Source organism: Xenia sp. Carnegie-2017, unplaced genomic scaffold, assembly GCF_021976095.1.
Source record: "Xenia sp. Carnegie-2017 unplaced genomic scaffold, XeniaSp_v1 HiC_scaffold_19, whole genome shotgun sequence".
In the NCBI taxonomy this organism is placed as follows: domain Eukaryota; kingdom Metazoa; phylum Cnidaria; class Anthozoa; order Malacalcyonacea; family Xeniidae; genus Xenia; species Xenia sp. Carnegie-2017.
The window spans coordinates 12,491,963-12,508,533 of NW_025813481.1; the positions used below are offsets into that span (position 1 = coordinate 12,491,963).

General features: G+C 34.1%; 3 protein-coding genes across 12 annotated transcripts in view; all 3 read left to right on the top strand.

Annotated features, from left to right (window-relative positions):
• Positions 1 to 16,571, top strand: part of LOC124438153 — a 281,486-nt gene that overhangs the window by 167,704 nt on the left and 97,211 nt on the right. The gene's annotated exons all lie outside the window — the stretch shown is intronic.
• LOC124438172 lies at positions 1,635 to 3,456 on the top strand. The gene is made up of 2 exons (XM_046988187.1): positions 1,635 to 2,571; positions 2,725 to 3,456. Exons 1-2 carry the CDS (start codon positions 2,059 to 2,061, stop codon positions 3,199 to 3,201), a joined length of 990 nt encoding a protein of 329 aa, XP_046844143.1. The 5' UTR covers positions 1,635 to 2,058; the 3' UTR covers positions 3,202 to 3,456.
• Positions 4,819 to 16,571, top strand: part of LOC124438161 (serine/threonine-protein kinase/endoribonuclease IRE2-like) — a 33,750-nt gene continuing 21,997 nt past the window's right edge. For 4 of the 10 annotated variants that reach the window (XM_046988163.1, XM_046988167.1, XM_046988168.1 and 1 more), the window contains exons 1-7: positions 4,829 to 4,982; positions 10,864 to 10,928; positions 11,080 to 11,160; positions 11,971 to 12,000; positions 12,194 to 12,214; positions 12,778 to 12,798; positions 16,276 to 16,299. In XM_046988163.1, coding sequence (XP_046844119.1) covers positions 10,901 to 10,928; positions 11,080 to 11,160; positions 11,971 to 12,000; positions 12,194 to 12,214; positions 12,778 to 12,798; positions 16,276 to 16,299 — 205 coding nt within the window. In that variant the 5' untranslated portion in view covers positions 4,829 to 4,982; positions 10,864 to 10,900. Of the gene's footprint in view, positions 4,983 to 7,608; positions 7,709 to 10,863; positions 10,929 to 11,079; positions 11,161 to 11,970; positions 12,001 to 12,193; positions 12,215 to 12,777; positions 12,799 to 16,275; positions 16,300 to 16,571 lie in introns of all 10 variants that reach the window. The other 6 variants (XM_046988165.1, XM_046988166.1, XM_046988164.1 and 3 more) reach the window with 5 other exon arrangements.

Here is a 16,571-nt window from a genome sequence, read left to right on the forward strand (position 1 = left end):
CAGGAATGGTGGCTTATTATGTGGCAACAAAAAGAAAACATCCTTTTGGACATGAACGGCATAGACTGGACAACATTTTGAATGGAAACCCAGTTGGATTGAAGGAAATCAAGGATGCCACGTTCAAAGACCTTTTATCGTGAATGCTACAAGTATACATGATATTTTCACTGTAGATAACAATGTTTAGGTACAAATGTTCCAAGCTCAATTGTACACTCTCTTTTATGGTAGCGGGTAATTAATTCCATTTAATTCAGTATATATCAAAACCAATTTATAGTGTATAAGATATACAAAATTTAAAATATGTGTAAGCATAACTACAGTTTACAGATGAATTATCCGACCAGTTATAATTCCAAACAAAATTGATATAATTGCGACATACTGTAAGTGTAACGGTAATGTGCAACTAGATAAACACAATAAGTCATTGAAAAATGATCATCAACCAAAAAGTACCCGACATAAATCTTTTCTTTATGTAACTGTATGCTTAATAATGACATGTTTACCTTATAGCCGCGCATTTTTTTGTCCCTTGTAATACATTGTTCTAGATTTGAGATAACTAATATTGATTGTACGAGAAGATGTTTTTTATGACCAGTGATTATGACACGTGAAGGTATAAATTTTGATATTTTGACTGAGATGGATTGGTGTGAAACCAGTGAAACCCATTTCCAGTGGTGAAATCTCAAACCTGAGTCATGTCATATTTGCAAAATGTGCCCTGTTGCTGCCTTTTCTAACTGGACCGCATAAACAAGAATGTTTGGCAGAAGTTCGTTTGTCCATATCACAATAACATTGTTTTGAACTGAAAACGTGTTCCTAGGCATATTATAAACCTTGACTTTGGGTGAAACAGTCAAGTACTATTAATACTTTTTTTGATAATTTTTCTGATAATCATTAATAAATAAAATAGGTTTTTTAAGATTTGCGATTACTAGTTTTGATTGTATGAAAAAATATTTATTATCACTACTGATTATGTCACATAAAGCTACTTTGATATCTTCATGCTGTGTACTTGTCATGACATCTTGCCAGATTGACAGAAGATAATAGTAGGCCGTATTCTGTATCAAGAAAATGTGCTTAAAAATGATTTCTAAATGCCAAAATTCATGACTACATAAAAATAACAGAAAACTACTTATTATTACTGACTGAATATGATTTAATTTGTTTGCATCTCTTGAAATTGCAATCTTTGGTGTTTCAGTCCTCCAAAGTTTCATAATATTCGTTTAAAGTTTTACCTGTCGCCATCTTGTTTTATTTGTGAAACTGATGACAATATAGCAAAAATTGCGGGTGCACTGTTACATGATAGCAACTACTATCATGTAATATCATTTATAACCTATTATTAAATTATATTATATTACTAAGCATTCCATATTTTTATATTTTAACTTTAAAATCCATTTTGTAATGTCATTACTAATTAGGACATAGTCTAGAAGCTTGCTTGCATGCGCTAGAAGCTTGCGTACATGCGTAAACATATTTTGAAACCACAACCGCATTTGTTGTTATTGTGGTTAACTATTTAGTGCTGTAACATTCTGTATTGCGTATGGGATGTAGGTCACAAAACCACTATACTTCCCATTAGATATTATATATATATGAGTAGTTTACACCACTGAGTACAACCTACGAGCACAAGCTACGAGGAGATAAACTTAGGAGGCATAGACTACCGAAGTAGTTTGACAAGCTACAATCTACCAGACAACTATCTTGGCATTCATGCCATACTATCTTTTGGCTTTTGTGCCTTTAATCTATTTGGAAAACTATTGTGAGTCATTGTTGGACTCACGAACGCTCAAGAATAAAGACTCGCGGTTGTACTCAGACAGAGGAGATAAGTTTTATTCATACTTATTGATATTATTATTAAGACACTTATCTACTTTAGTATTTACGCGTTGGTTAATAAATTGTTTGAGAAATATAACTGGCTCACACTATCTTTGTTGCGTGTGGAAATAGAACCAAAATTAATAGTTATTCTTTCGGGACCACGCACGTAACATGCACAATGATCAAAACAAAACAATGGCGAGCTTGCGGGGTTGTGTAATCCATTTTAAAGGTGAAAATGGGCCATTGACTGATTTTACCGAGACATCTTTGAAAAAAGTTTTACATTGTCACGAGCTTTGGTTACTATACAATGGTGAGCAGAAAGACAACGCTGAAAAGAACAAAAATTTGATGAAAAAAATTCAGTCCATGAAAAGTCCTTTGGCTGAGTACCGTGGAGAGTTAAAGTACCATAGAAATTGCTATGCAAAGTTCACTAATGTCGGCCTAATTAGACGGGCTGAAAAAAGAATGAGCAAAAAGTTTGAAGCTTCAGCAGCCACTGTCAATGAAAACTATATACAAGAAAATAAGTCGACAGATGTAAATGAGCCTCACACGAAACTGCTACGATCATCCTCGTTTTGTCATGACAGTTCTAAACCTCCGATAAAAACTAAAGCAGTTTTGCCATCAATATGCATAATATGCAAGCAAGAAAAGTCCTTCGTCACTCAATCGGTAAATAATGTAACAAATAAACCAATATGGTACAGGTATTCCAATACCTGTTTTGTAACATCGTAATGTTCTGTACTTAATCTACCTACAATATGATTTCACTTTTGTTGTCTTATGATAGTGAGGAATGTGCAATTACAATTTTTCTTTCAGGAAACTAGAAAACGAGTTCTAGACAAACTAGTTACCGCAGAAACGAAAGATGGCGGAAAACTACGTGAAGCTGCAACCAGGAAAGAGGACCGAAGAATTCTGGTCCACATATTAGACAAGGAATGTAATGCCCTGGAAGTAAAGTATCATAGTAAAGGCTACAAAAGCTACACGTCATTTCTTTATAATACTACCTGTGCAAAAAAGTCAAATGAAAGTAGTTCTGGTCGCAAATGCTTATATGAAGAGTCATTCGCAGATTTTTGCAAATTTATCAAGAAAGCAATCATAGAAAATCATGGAATCTATTACATGAATGTTCTTAAAGATAAGTTTGTCAAAACAGTTAGATGCTTCGAGAATGCCGATGCTTCAAGCTATAGGACTTCACGATTGAAGGAACGTTTGCTAGACAGATTTCCCCAGCTTGTATTCTTCACTCCGAAAGTCCGCAATAAGAAGGAAATACTGCAGTAACTACGCCTCTGAAGGTGACGGCCCAATGAAAGAGCCGGATGAGTGCGCTGATAGCGATTACGATGATACCGACGATACACATGAAAACTTCATAAACGATTTCAATGAAATGTTCTATTAAGAATTCACTGCTTAGCAGTGTGTACAGCAGGAGCTGGATGCCGACCAAAGGATTCTGAGTACGCAATCTCATGTGCCAATTTATTATCGTTATATTATTTACACAAAAAGATGAAGGACTCCTTCGCAATTCAATTTCAAGAATTGTTATTTCATTTTTTAGTCTTTTTGTCCACAAACAGCTATGGAAGATTAATAGCTCAACATATCATTTCAAATTAACTTAGAAAGATTGATCGTTAATCATTATTTAGTGCCGTTTTTTGAATACGAGCCAGCAAATTTAGCGAATTTCACACAAAACAATATGGCGGATATAGAAAATAAATGTCGAATATTTGATGGCTCTAGCTCTCTTGATTGCAAGTTTTCGTGGTGTAAACAGGCAGATTTATATTAAGTGAGTACTTATGAGTACATCTATGTTGTTTTTACTTAGTCATGAATTTCTGCATCTCAACCTGAACAATAATCCACCAGAGAATACGGCCTATAGGAGAAGGGGTAAAGGGTCGGAATCAAATTACCCAAACATGTATAGATTTTTAGGGTTCACCATCTCCCAAACATCAGATTTCTCCCCCCCCCAGATCTAGATAAGTTTTTCACCCCTCTAACAAACATTTTAACTCCCCCAGATTTTGAGCAAAACACATCAGTAGTACAGTTGAATTAAGTTTTTCTGTGCACTGTTTCAACTTACTACACTTCCTTTGGTTGCTTCACTGTAAAACCGCCCACGTAATTTAGCCCTTACTTTGTCTTATGTCACTTCCTTTTTTTTTTGCCACCTATGATGTTTAGCACTACCCCTGTAAAAATATGAAAACCTGTTTATGTGTGAAACATGAGCTATTTCATATCCATGTCCATGAACTGTCCCATGTGGTACCATATGTAGAAGTGTAATGGTGGGTCTCGGGGGACGGCTTGACAGAAATTTCAAAAGACTATTTACGTTAGAATAAATTAAAGGCGTAAAGTTTATGTTCCTAGGCATGCTGATAAGCTCTGACATTTTTTGAAACAGCCAAGTGTCGTTCACTTAATTGCTTTTCTGAGAAAACGTTTGGAAAGAATGTTGTTTTTACACATAAACGATGCGCACTTTTCCAATGCAAAATTTACAGGGGAAACACCTCCAGCGTTCTATAATAGGCTTGTCAATAATCCTGTATTTATTTGGAAGAAAGCATTTATAACTACAAGTTTTAGAAGAGCTTTGAAAATTTGCTTTGAAAATTTTTGAAGAAAGAAATCAATCAGATCAAGAAAAGAATAATGAATCATATGAAGAAAATTTAGAGGTGATATCTGTTAAAATGAAGTTAATTTATTTTGTGTTTTTTTTTAATAATAGCTGCTGCATTGCTACGGTGTATTCCTTATCTTCAGATTTCAAGTTCTATGTGGATATAAAATATGCATTAAATCATTCGCAAATTCATTTATTCTACCTTCCCTGCCGTCCTCACTTCCCCGCCAAGACAAAATATGGAATTTTTTAAAGAATTCTTGCTGCTGTGATCTTTTGAAATGCTCCATTGTCCAAAGATATATTTATACGCGATGCAAAACAAGTCATACGTATTATTTTGATAGTTGATTCTCATCAGACGAAGCAAAAACGTTTAAGAAGTGGAACAAGCACTGAAATTATTGTAAGTTTTATTTGTATCGTATTCTCTTCATGATTTAACACTGCTACGCTTTGCCATAAAAATTTGCGAATTTATTCAGTATATGTAATGACAATGTTAAAATTCCATTGCGTCAAACGTTTGATTTTATCACCATGAATTTGACTTTCTATCACCATAAGTTTGTACTTTCGATGTGTTTAAATCCCAATACTATATTTTTAATCGTATAGCAATAGATTTCTACAAATCACGGAAAATTGGAAAGGATCGAGCGATTTTACTGTGCCGACTAAAGCAATACCAAACGATTCATTAGGCTTCAGTTTTCTTGCATTTTTACTTATAAGTAAAGCTATACATACAAAATAGCCTTATAACAAGGCTATTTTTGAGTTCATATCATCTGAGCAACTTTGTTAGGTTGTGTATTAAAAATTTATCTTGTTCATTCGTCATGACAAAGTTGTTTGAACTACGTAGGCGGAAATGGACACGCAAGCAAATTTCTTTTTTCTTGCATGGGAAGACCGGTTTCGGGAAAATTTATAAAAAAAATTACAAAAAAGAACAGTTCCTTTTTTAATTATTTGATCAAGCGACTAACAACTGTTAGAGAGTTCTGTAAATGAAAAATTACCTGGATTTTCCAGCATTTAAATAAACATACTGTTCAAGTTTGTCGTTTGCATGTTAATAGCCGTTTGAATAGGGGAGCTTTATGTTTAAGAGAGCATTGATAGTCTTGGTGAATGTTAAGTCAATCACAACTTCAACAAATGTTCAAGACTGTCGGCGAATATCATCTTTTTAAAAGTAAAGGTAGCCACAGTCGCTCGGCTAAAGTTACTGGTTCATTAGACACATGCATGCAATGGCACCCTAAAGCAGGAAGTCAAATATTGCCGAATATTTTAAAATGACTTGTTCTTTCACAATTGTAATTTCTTTGCAATATGATTGCGATATGAGTAATATATAGTCGTATCACTTATCTTTTATAACTTAGACATGAATTGCACGCAGCTTTCATCAACATTATATTAGCTCTACTGCATCATGTATTATATGATAGCGGCACTTGTCGGTCTTTACTTTGACATGTTTACAACATATTGGAAAGTACCTTTAATTTCTTACTACCTATATTAGTTATGATCTTGAATAATTACTATAGATAGATAGATAGATAGATGATTTATTTCTTAAAACTGGCAGCCATATTGCTGAAATACGTTTAAGATTACATATAATACATATATAAATAAATTAACTAAATTACATCTTCAATGAGTTATAAGTTATAAAACTATTTCTAAAACGTTTGGTATTAAAGTTAGTATTAAATGAAGATTGAGTCCTAAGTTCCATAGTTGAACGTTCTAAACGAGGAGGTAAAAGGTCATGAAGCTTATGTGAGGAATCTGCTACTATCTTCTGAAACAACGCTGTTGTTATATTATTCCTCCTTTCGCCAAGGCGTTGCAAATTAGTAAACTGCAGAGCGTTTTCATATTCTTGATGAGGCAGGATTATTTTTAATGCTCGCTTTTGGACTGACTCTAGGTCAACTGACAGATACAATGTCAGACTATTGTGGAACACTGGGCAAGCATACTCCAAGACAGCTCTTATACACGTTTTGTAAAATTGGAGCAATTCCTTGACTTCGATATTTGCTTGTTTTAGTTGAATAAGATAATAGAGGCGTTTACGGCATTTCTTAATTATTTCATTTACGTGGATGTTCCACTTAAGGTTACTGGCGATAACCAATCCCAAAACTTTCGCGTGTCGTACAATATCCAGTGTAATGTTATTGATGGTAATTGGTTGAAGGTCATTGGTATTAGATCCAAAACAAATTCGCATCTCTTTACATTTGGTTTCATTTAACTGGAACTTATCACGCGAGATGCTGTTCGCTAATGTGTCCATTTGGTTTTGTAAGTTACTTGTTTGATCTTTCTTAATTACTTCACTAACAGTGGTATCGTCCACGAATTTCCACATTTTTCCACGAATTTCCATATAAACAGTGCCGTCCAAAATTCTTGTATGTGCAATCTTTATAGAATATACTTAAAGTTCTTACATCAGGGTCATGGAAATAACTTGTTTACATAGTTAAATAGAATTTAAGAACATTTGCTATGTAATCGACCGGAAGAAAATTTTACTTTTATGGCCGAGATTTGGGTACAAACTTTGCGGGCTGACGGACCATTTTGCCCGACAAAAAAGGCGTAGCTATAGACTTACCCGATGAATTTTGAAAGCTTGTAAAAGTAATTTATGGGACAGATATATAAAATAAATGCAATTTTCAATATTATGCAATTTTCACTTGCATAATAACTCACCTTGTAAAATAAAGTTTTACGGCGCTAAATAAAAATCATGGCTATACGTCACATTTGTCGCAATAATGAGTCGTGAAATTATGCATTTTTTTATAACTTCTTAAAATCACAATAAATGCTAATTCAACTCAATCTTGAGATCCTCTAATCTAACGATTTCGGACTAATCGCTATAAAGATTGTATGTACGCTGTAATGAACTCAAATTATAAAATTTAATCATTAAAGTGCAGTAGCTAAATGCTTTCTGAATACTTTGTAACATATTTATAATTATTTTACAGCACGTCGGGGAAACATTGTGTTTAGTGGCCTAAGAAACGTGTTGCATATTGCTCACTAAAAAGCTGAGGGCAACAACGGGTCATGGTTTTAAGCCAAAACGTAAGAGCACGCAGGAGAGTTTATCGTGAAAACGTTCACAAAATTTGTTACTGTTTCTTTAGTTGCTTTTTTGTTAATCAAAAATTTTTATCTATCATCACTGATGCAAAATCAAGGTCAGCTTTGCTAGCAAACCTTTCCACTTTTTTTTGGACAATCAATTGGAAATACTGTAAAACTATATATGCCTAAACGTTTGCACTGTTTTAAGTTTATTTAAAGAAGGCGTCTTTACGAGCACGAGCATATTGTTTGTTAATTGCAGATGGGAAACGTACTATTCGTAATTTCTCAAATGTTTGTGTGTGTAACGGTATTTTTGTCGCAGCTGAGGTTGTTATTGAATTTCCTACATTACGTTTCTACTCTTTATTGTCCATTAATACCAATCAGGATATTATTCAACAAAGCATACACGAGTTCATTTTTCATTACAAGTAAATACAACAAACTATAAGTTAATGGAAACTAGAGCATAATTCACACGACATAAATTAATCTGGATTCACCCCAGGTTCAAATGAGCCCATGTTTGTCGTTCTTGGTGGGTGAACACTACTGATTCAGGTGTTTGATCTGGGTTTAATTCATTCGACTTCTTCACATGGGTTGAGCTAAACCCAGGTTTAACTTGGTTTGTTTATGTCGTGTGAATTGGACTTAGCATAAAATAAATCTAAACAGCTTCTAAAACTAAACGGAATTTCCACATATCATTTTGAGACGACATGCAACTGTCAAATATTTTTAGTGCATGTTATCTCAAAATTGTTAATGGTTGTTAAAATCATCCAACATGGCGACTATGACGTAGCTTGCAACCCAATAATAGTGAATAATGATGTTGTAGCAACTGCTCTAAAAAAATCGCCCGAAAAAAGATGCCACATATGTGTGTACTTTGACCACATCATTTGAGCGAATAATCAAAGACAACGTTTAGAAAGTGTAAAACTGCGTTTCCTCTTTTTACGTCACTTCCGGTACGAAGTCATGAATTTTTAGGTGCAAAAAGCCATTGCAAAAAGCCCATAAAGATAAAAATTTTGTCCTATCAAATATATTGCAAATGTTCTTTAAATCAATTTAACTATCAAAAGAAGTTATTTCCCTGATCCTAATATATCCATTTACTTACATTGCCTTCAGGGAACGTAGATAAATGTAGTGATATACAATTTTACGAATGTATCAACTTATTTACATCATTAAAGACAAAGTAATGTTATATAATCTTTTAAATTTCATTTATGAATAAAATAAAAACGTGGTCAATAATGACTGTTTGATGATGCTGTAAAGCGTTGCATTTAACTTTATTTAAATTAAAAATAAGTTGGTGCGTTTTATCATTGAAAAAAAACTTATTTCCTGGTATTTTTGTAAAGCGTTAACTAAAATAGATATGATAGTGTAAGATTTTTGATGAATGTGCTTTATTTTTATTCAAGTCATGTCATGAATGGCTGCCATTTTAGATGATTTTAACAAAGGATTTTCTTCATGCGCGTACGGGGCCAAAAAAAAGGGGGGTGCTGACACTTTCTTGCCCGACGAAAACGAAAACTGGCCGACGTGAATTTTATTGATATAAAAAACACTATATGCCTGGATTGCTGTCTAAAACATATTAATAAGGTCAATAATATCGCTAAATTGTTTTAATACTTCATGTTTGTGTATTCATTGCCTGAGTACTTCAACTTTTACTAACTGACAACGTACCATGCATACTTAGCTATTTGTGGATAAAATATTCTGTCATTTATCATAAGCTTAAAGGTCACCGATTGCTACGCATTTCTAACCACTGTTTCTAACTGGTTGTAAATTTTGCACAAAACGGCCAAAACAATGCTTGTAAGAACAGAAAAAACTATAATTTATTGCAAATAATGCATAGAAGTCCATGGATGGTTAAAAGCTTGCTAGAAGATTTGTCAAATAATTTATTGCGTGACTATGAATTCATTAGTGAAACATCATACAAATGAGATCAGTACAAATTTGTTAACTGATTATTGAAGACTTACCATAGGATAACACGTGGGAATGTAAATATGGCGTACATTTTGCAAATTTCTCCATGATTTTAATTTCAATGTTTTTGCATTTCTGTTCAACATAAGGCACCTACCCTAGAGATGTTCATTATCACCTTGGCCTGAAACATTAAAGAGACCTTTACAAAGTTTGCATGACAGTTTCCTGAAAAAGGGATTAGTGATGGAATGCAGTTCTTTCGCCCACAAATAAAATTAGCGCATGACAGAAAAAAAATGACGCAGAAGAAAAACGACGCCTTAAAGTTCAGACACTCAATAAAAAACAATATTATTTTCGATAAAAGATTGTGTTATTTTCCCCTTTACGTTTTTTTCTAATGACATTGTCATTCTGTTAAAATTTAACAATAGAAAAAGAGTTCATATAAAGCGAAAAACACACCACTCTTTTCAATACACCTGTTTGAATATTTATCTTGGTAGTTTTCTGTTGTCATACGACGTTAAACTATTAACTTATTCCACCAATATATATTTAATTCAATTTAAATGTGAAAGCCAGAAAGACGTAATGACGGATGGAAAATATTGCCTGGTAAATTTTAAAGCCTTAATGTTTCTGTACCCCAAATATGGTTTAGATAAAAATACTTGTTTTACACATTTAAGCTACGCACAAATGTTTTTATCTGAAAGTATTACTATAGGAAAAGGTCAAAGAGAATTTGCCCAGTAATAAAATTTCTTCCTATTTGCTTGTTGAAATTAGTTTTGTTAATTAAAGTATTTTAATTTGCTTATTGTTTTGTCCACAAAAGACCAAATACTGCCCGACTTTTGGGTAGAAATTGCCCGACGTTACTCCTTTTGCTCTAAATTGGGGGTGCTGCAGCTATCCAGCACCCCGGCCTCGTACGCCAACTATTTTCTTTATTTACTTATTCACTTATAAGTGTCATTTAACGTGGCAAAAATTCCATTATTCTTTCACTCCCTCCAAGGGGAATGGTTGCACACCATTTTAATATTTTAGAATTTTTAGATCATGTTTATAGTATCGTACCTCACAATGAGATTTTGCACTCTTTTAATTTTTTGCTTTTTGAACAATTGTCGTACCGTCTTAATACATAAATTTTATTATTACAGATTTTTTTAGTTTTGATCTTTCTTGCATGCCACTGAAATGGATCAAGGCAAATTATTTACAAAAGGTAACGTTTACGACTCTCGTTACTCAAGTCTAAAAACTCTCAACAGAGGCTGTATTATAGAGTTTTTCATCTCTGTGCCTCCACTATTATGTTAATTGAAAACATGGTAAGATAAACATCATTCAGACGTCAACATTTTGGGGTTTTTCAGAAAGTGACATTAAAGATTCCTCCTTTTTGGAAAGTGATGCCAAAAATCCAAATGCCCAAAGTGATGCCAAAGAGTCAGAAGGTAACGTTTCTCAAAGCTCCACAATTATCTGTAAAAGTAACGGAGAAAACACACTCCATAAAACATCATCTTGTAAACTCAAGATTCGAGTTATAACAGCACGAGACAAGATTTAAAGCAATATTTCAACTTTCATTTCAAAGTCATTATCACTTGGCTTGATCATGTTTCTGAAATGAAGTCGAAATATTGCTTTAAATCTTGTCTCTTGCTTTTAGAACTGTAATCTTGAGTTTGCAAGATGATGTTTTTTGGAGTGTGTTTTCTCAGTACATTTTGAAAGTGGCGGCTGGAAAAAGATCTGTAAAAGGAATTATTGAAAATATGCTAGTTTAGTATCGTTTAATATTGTATATGATCAACATTTATTAAGGTGAAATCAAAATAATTGCTTAAATATACGTTCATATCGCAGAAAAGGTTGTTAAATCAGTTAACTTGTTATGTATGAAAGTAAATATAAAATTTCTTTTCATTGGTTTTATTGCAAATTTGCAATTAACATTCTATGGCTTTTTCTTGTATTTTCAAATTCTTCTAGAATTCCATTCTATTTTGTTCCTTTTTCACATTCTTTTGAAATGTGTTGTTTTATTCCATCTAAGGGGTCTATTATCAATAAATGTAAACGTTACTTGCATTAATTTACTTTATGCTATTTATATATTTGTAGTGATACAACTCGTTTTTTATTTTCATAACCCATTGGAGCCTAAAGGCAGCCAAAAGCTCATTACTATTAGAAATTATGTCAGTGCACGTTTCACTACATTCCATCAACATTGTTTTTATTCTTTTTTTACCTTGCAGATAATCTGGAGGAAAGGCGAGCTCGTAAAGGTTAGTACAGTCGTGTACTTTTAGTCGTACCATTGATAAATTTTTATGACTGTTTATGCCAATTTGTATGCATTGTATTTGAGCTTAGTTAATTTTAGAAAGCTTTTTGTCTTAATATGGTCACAATTTTTTAACAACAAGATAGTAAATTTAACGATTTTGTGCATTATATAAAGTTTGTTTTTAATTGCAGGATCCTGCTTTGGATTTCTAGGTTAGTATGATCTTGACATGCTTATAATATGCATAACTAAGTGCAACAAATAGTTTTAACATAGGAAAATGCTGGAAAATTTTGGAAAATGCTTATAATATGCATAACTAAGTGCAACAAATAGTTTTAAAATAGGAAAGATACATTTGCTTCCCTCTGCAAGACCATTTAGTTATTATAGAATGTTCATTAATATCCGAAAACTTCAGAATAAAAAATTCTTACCATTGATAAATTTTTATGACTGTTTATGCCAGTTTGTATGCATTGTATTTGAGCTTAGTAGATTTTAGAAAGCGTTTCGTCTTAATATGGTCACAATGTTTTAACAACCAGCAGGGCCTAACTAGAACGTTATTTGGGGGGGGGTTGCATATTCATATATTCCGTTGTGCCCTACTGATTTCTTTTGAAAGTGATTTGAATTTCAAAAGAAATCAGTAGGGCACAACTGAATATATGAATATACGCACACCCCAATTAACGTTCTAGTTACGCCTCTGACAACAAGATAGTAAATTTAACGATTTTGTGAATTATATAAAGTTTCTTTTTAATTGCAGGATCCTGCTTTCTATTTGTAGGTTAGTATGATCTTGAAATACTAATGGCAAATGCTTATAATATGCATAACTAAGTGCAACAAATAGTTTTAAAATAGGAAGGATACATTTGCTTCCCTCTGAAAAGAAAAGATTTGAGAAGAGTTACTTTTATAGGTTTTATTTCTTTGAACTATATATGTTATGTGTAGATATGAAATTAAAGCATTTTTTTCTATTCTACCAGTGGCGCCGGAACCACGGGGGCAGCGGGGGCAGCGCTGTGCCCTTTGCCGCCATATAGCGATTTCAAACACTCACTTCTTGCATCTGATTTTTTTCCGGGTAATACGCTTCGATCTCGGAAGGGAAGGTGTTAAGATAAGCGGAAAAAACAATTCCACGTTCTATGGGATTTTCATTGAAAACTTTCAACACATAGATATTGTAGGAAAAACAAACATGTAGAGTGGAAGCACTGTTTCAAAACAAAGAATAAAGATAGTGATGTTTTTCATGTTTATGAAAATGATTTTGTGGGAATCAAGATAGCGTTATGAATTATAGATGAGAGGTGTAATACGTAATTGGAATAAATGTAATTATATAATCAAGTCTAAAAAATCTAAAATACTGCTTGTAAATTTGTAATAGTACACAATAAGAACAATTAAAAAATTGTTTAATATTCGTTCGTCTTGTTAGCACGGGATAAATTGTGCTCAACTAATCAACTCAACAATGCACAATACTAAATAGTGACAAAACAGTTAAGTAAATGTTTATAAATGGAATACACGAGGAAGTATAGTGTATATTTTCCATTTTCGTACTATTGAGAATTTCAAATGCCAAAATCGAGTCGCCTACAAAGTCTTGCTAAAAAGCAGCTCTTGGAAGCTTCAAAAGTACGTGGTCAAACCAAATTTTCTTTCGTTACGCAATCTGAGACATCTGCTGTTGTCGATGATAATCCTGACTGTACCATAAGCACAACCGATTACAGAAGTACTGATGCTAGAGATAAGGAAGCCTGTTCATTTACTCAGCAGTCAGGTCAAGAAGTCGACCCTTGGATTAAAGCGACGAATTCTGGCCTGTATTTTATACCAAACGTGAAGCGTATGAGCGAAAATAAAGTAGATATTTTCAAAAGGAGTGGTTTGATGATCATAAGTGGTTATGGCATCACAGAGGAAAAAAGGCAGCATTTTGTGGAGTATGTACTTTGTTCAAGCAACCTTATCATTCCTCGCCATTCATCTACTACTTTTATCAAAACTGGAAAAAAGGCAAAGAAAGACTAGAAGACCACGAACGTAGCGAGAATCGTCGACATGCTTCAAAAGAATCGACAAGGGAGCGACCTGATGTGGCAAGCCAGACAGATGATCTACGTCAAAAGCAGCAATACCTTAGACGGATTGGTTTTATAGCTCATTTGAATACTGTGAAAACCCTTTTGAGGCAAGGACTTCCAATTCGGGGTCATAATGATGAAGATTCGAACGTTTTTCAGTTTAATAAGGATAAAGCTCGCAATGATAGTGGTTTGCATCTGCTAACGAGTGAAAATCGATATTTTTCGCACGAGATCCTCAATGAGAATATCTAATCGTACTAGAAGCCAGACGAAGATTGGTCAAAGAAATTAATTCAAGCAAATTCTATTCTGTTATAAGTGACGAAGCAAGTGATATTTCGAAAGTGGAGCAGTTGTCATTTTCCATCCGTCATTGTAATGATAGTTACGAGACTTTCGAAGACTTCGTCGGTATATTTTCATGTGACGAAGGCCTAACATCAGATGCTTTGCTAAAGTATATAGAAGACATACTGCTACGATGCAGTATGGATGCAGATAAACTTGTTGCCACGGCTTTTGATGGAGCATCATCCATGGTACGACTCGCTGAACTTCTGAAAGAACATTTTGGCGAAAATATTATTCATATCCATTGTTTGGCACACTGCAACGAGCTTGTGCTTAAAGATGCCACAGCTTTGTCTCCGCTAATTGCTGATGCACAAGATCTTTGTTAAGAATTGTATGTTCTAGTTGGCATGAGTCCTAAACGCGTCCTCCTTTTTGAGAACATGCAGAAAGAAATCACGCAAGATTCGGAAATGTCTCCAATTATTCTGACCTTAAAAAAACTATCTCGAACAAGATGGACAACAAGAGCATCCGCAGCTGCAGTGCTGTTAAAAAAAAACCCGGACCTACAGGCAACTTTGAAGCATCTTTTTCAAAAGACCCAAGCGTAAAGCGCGAGTGTCTTTCAAGATCAAATAGATTGCGTGAGAAAACCAAATCAATACGACAGATGTTTCAACTGGTAGCTATGCATGAACTTGCAAATTTACTGGAAAATAATTCGAAGCAATTACAATGTGCATCACTCACCGCAGAACAGGCAGTTTACAGCATTAAGAAGCTTGAACTGCGTCTTAAAGAGCTGCGGTAAGAAGAAGAGTTTCAACGTCTGTTCGATCATGCAAAAAAGATTGTCGGTGACTTACAAGGTGAAGATGAAACGCTAGTTACGCAAGAATCGAAGAGAAGAAGGTCAACTCCTTGACACCTGTCTGATTATGTCGCTCATTCCAATGCGCCTTCATCAGCAAGAGCAATGGACACTAGAACAGAACTTTTGCGTGTTTATTATGAAGCTGTTGATTCTGTCGTAGATGCAGAGCAGAGACGTTTTCACCGAGAGGATATGAAAATTCTTGAAGTGATAGAGTCATGTCTTCTTGCAGCAGAGAATAAAACAATTCCCCTAGATGAAATTCGTCCAAAATTAGGACATTTACCTTCAGTTATGGATAAGGACTCATTGGTGGTTCAACTAGGTGAACTACCAGTTGTACTAAAGCTTTTCAATGCAGAACAGTCTGTACCCATTAAGGAAGTCACGAGCCTCTCAACACTTTGCAGAATATTTAACGAAAGAAACAGCTCCAAGAAATGTCTGTCTGAAGTGCATAACTATTGAAATTTTACATGTCCGTTCCAATTAGTTTAGCTACAGCAGAGAGAAGTTTTAGCGTGATGCGTCACAACAAATCATGGCTCAGATCCAACATGTCTGAGAACAGCCTAAACAACAGAATGTTTGCTGCTATCCACAAGAAACGCATTGACGAGGTTTCCACCGAGAATATAGCAAAGGCGTTAGTAATGGCAAATGAGCGTCGCCGTAGTTACTTTGAAAGATATTAATAATATGTATCTATACTATACCAAATCTGTTAACGTTAAAATAGGTAAATAGGTATTGAAAGTCTTTGCGTATTCATATGTTTAAGCGTCTCAAAATGAAAGTGCCCTTTTTTAAAATTCTGCCCCCGTAGCCCTAAATTGCTTCCGGCGCCTTTGTATTCTACATACAGGATGCTGTTTTCCAGGTCAGTGTGGTCATGCAACATGCCAACATTATTCATGTTTACGCGTCTTTGAATTAGTCAACTTGTCATTTGCAAATATGAAAATAATTGGTTTTTTCTTCATTGCAGGAATGTGTTGTCAATGTTGTGCAAGTTAGTATGGTCATGTAGTACATTAATACTATCAATGTAGCTCTTGTTTATATTTATGAACATTTTATTCTTCAATTCATGCTTCAAATTGAAGAACCCGCTAAACTGCTTTTATAAGATAGACTTTTTCGTCTCAAAATAACTCAACTTTTTTGATACATGTATGTGAATGTAGATCGTCCAGGTTGGTATAGTCCTGAGAAGGACTATTTTTGTAGTTGTTGACTGACGTTTCGACAACCTTAGCGGTAGTCATCTTCAGAGTCAAATGA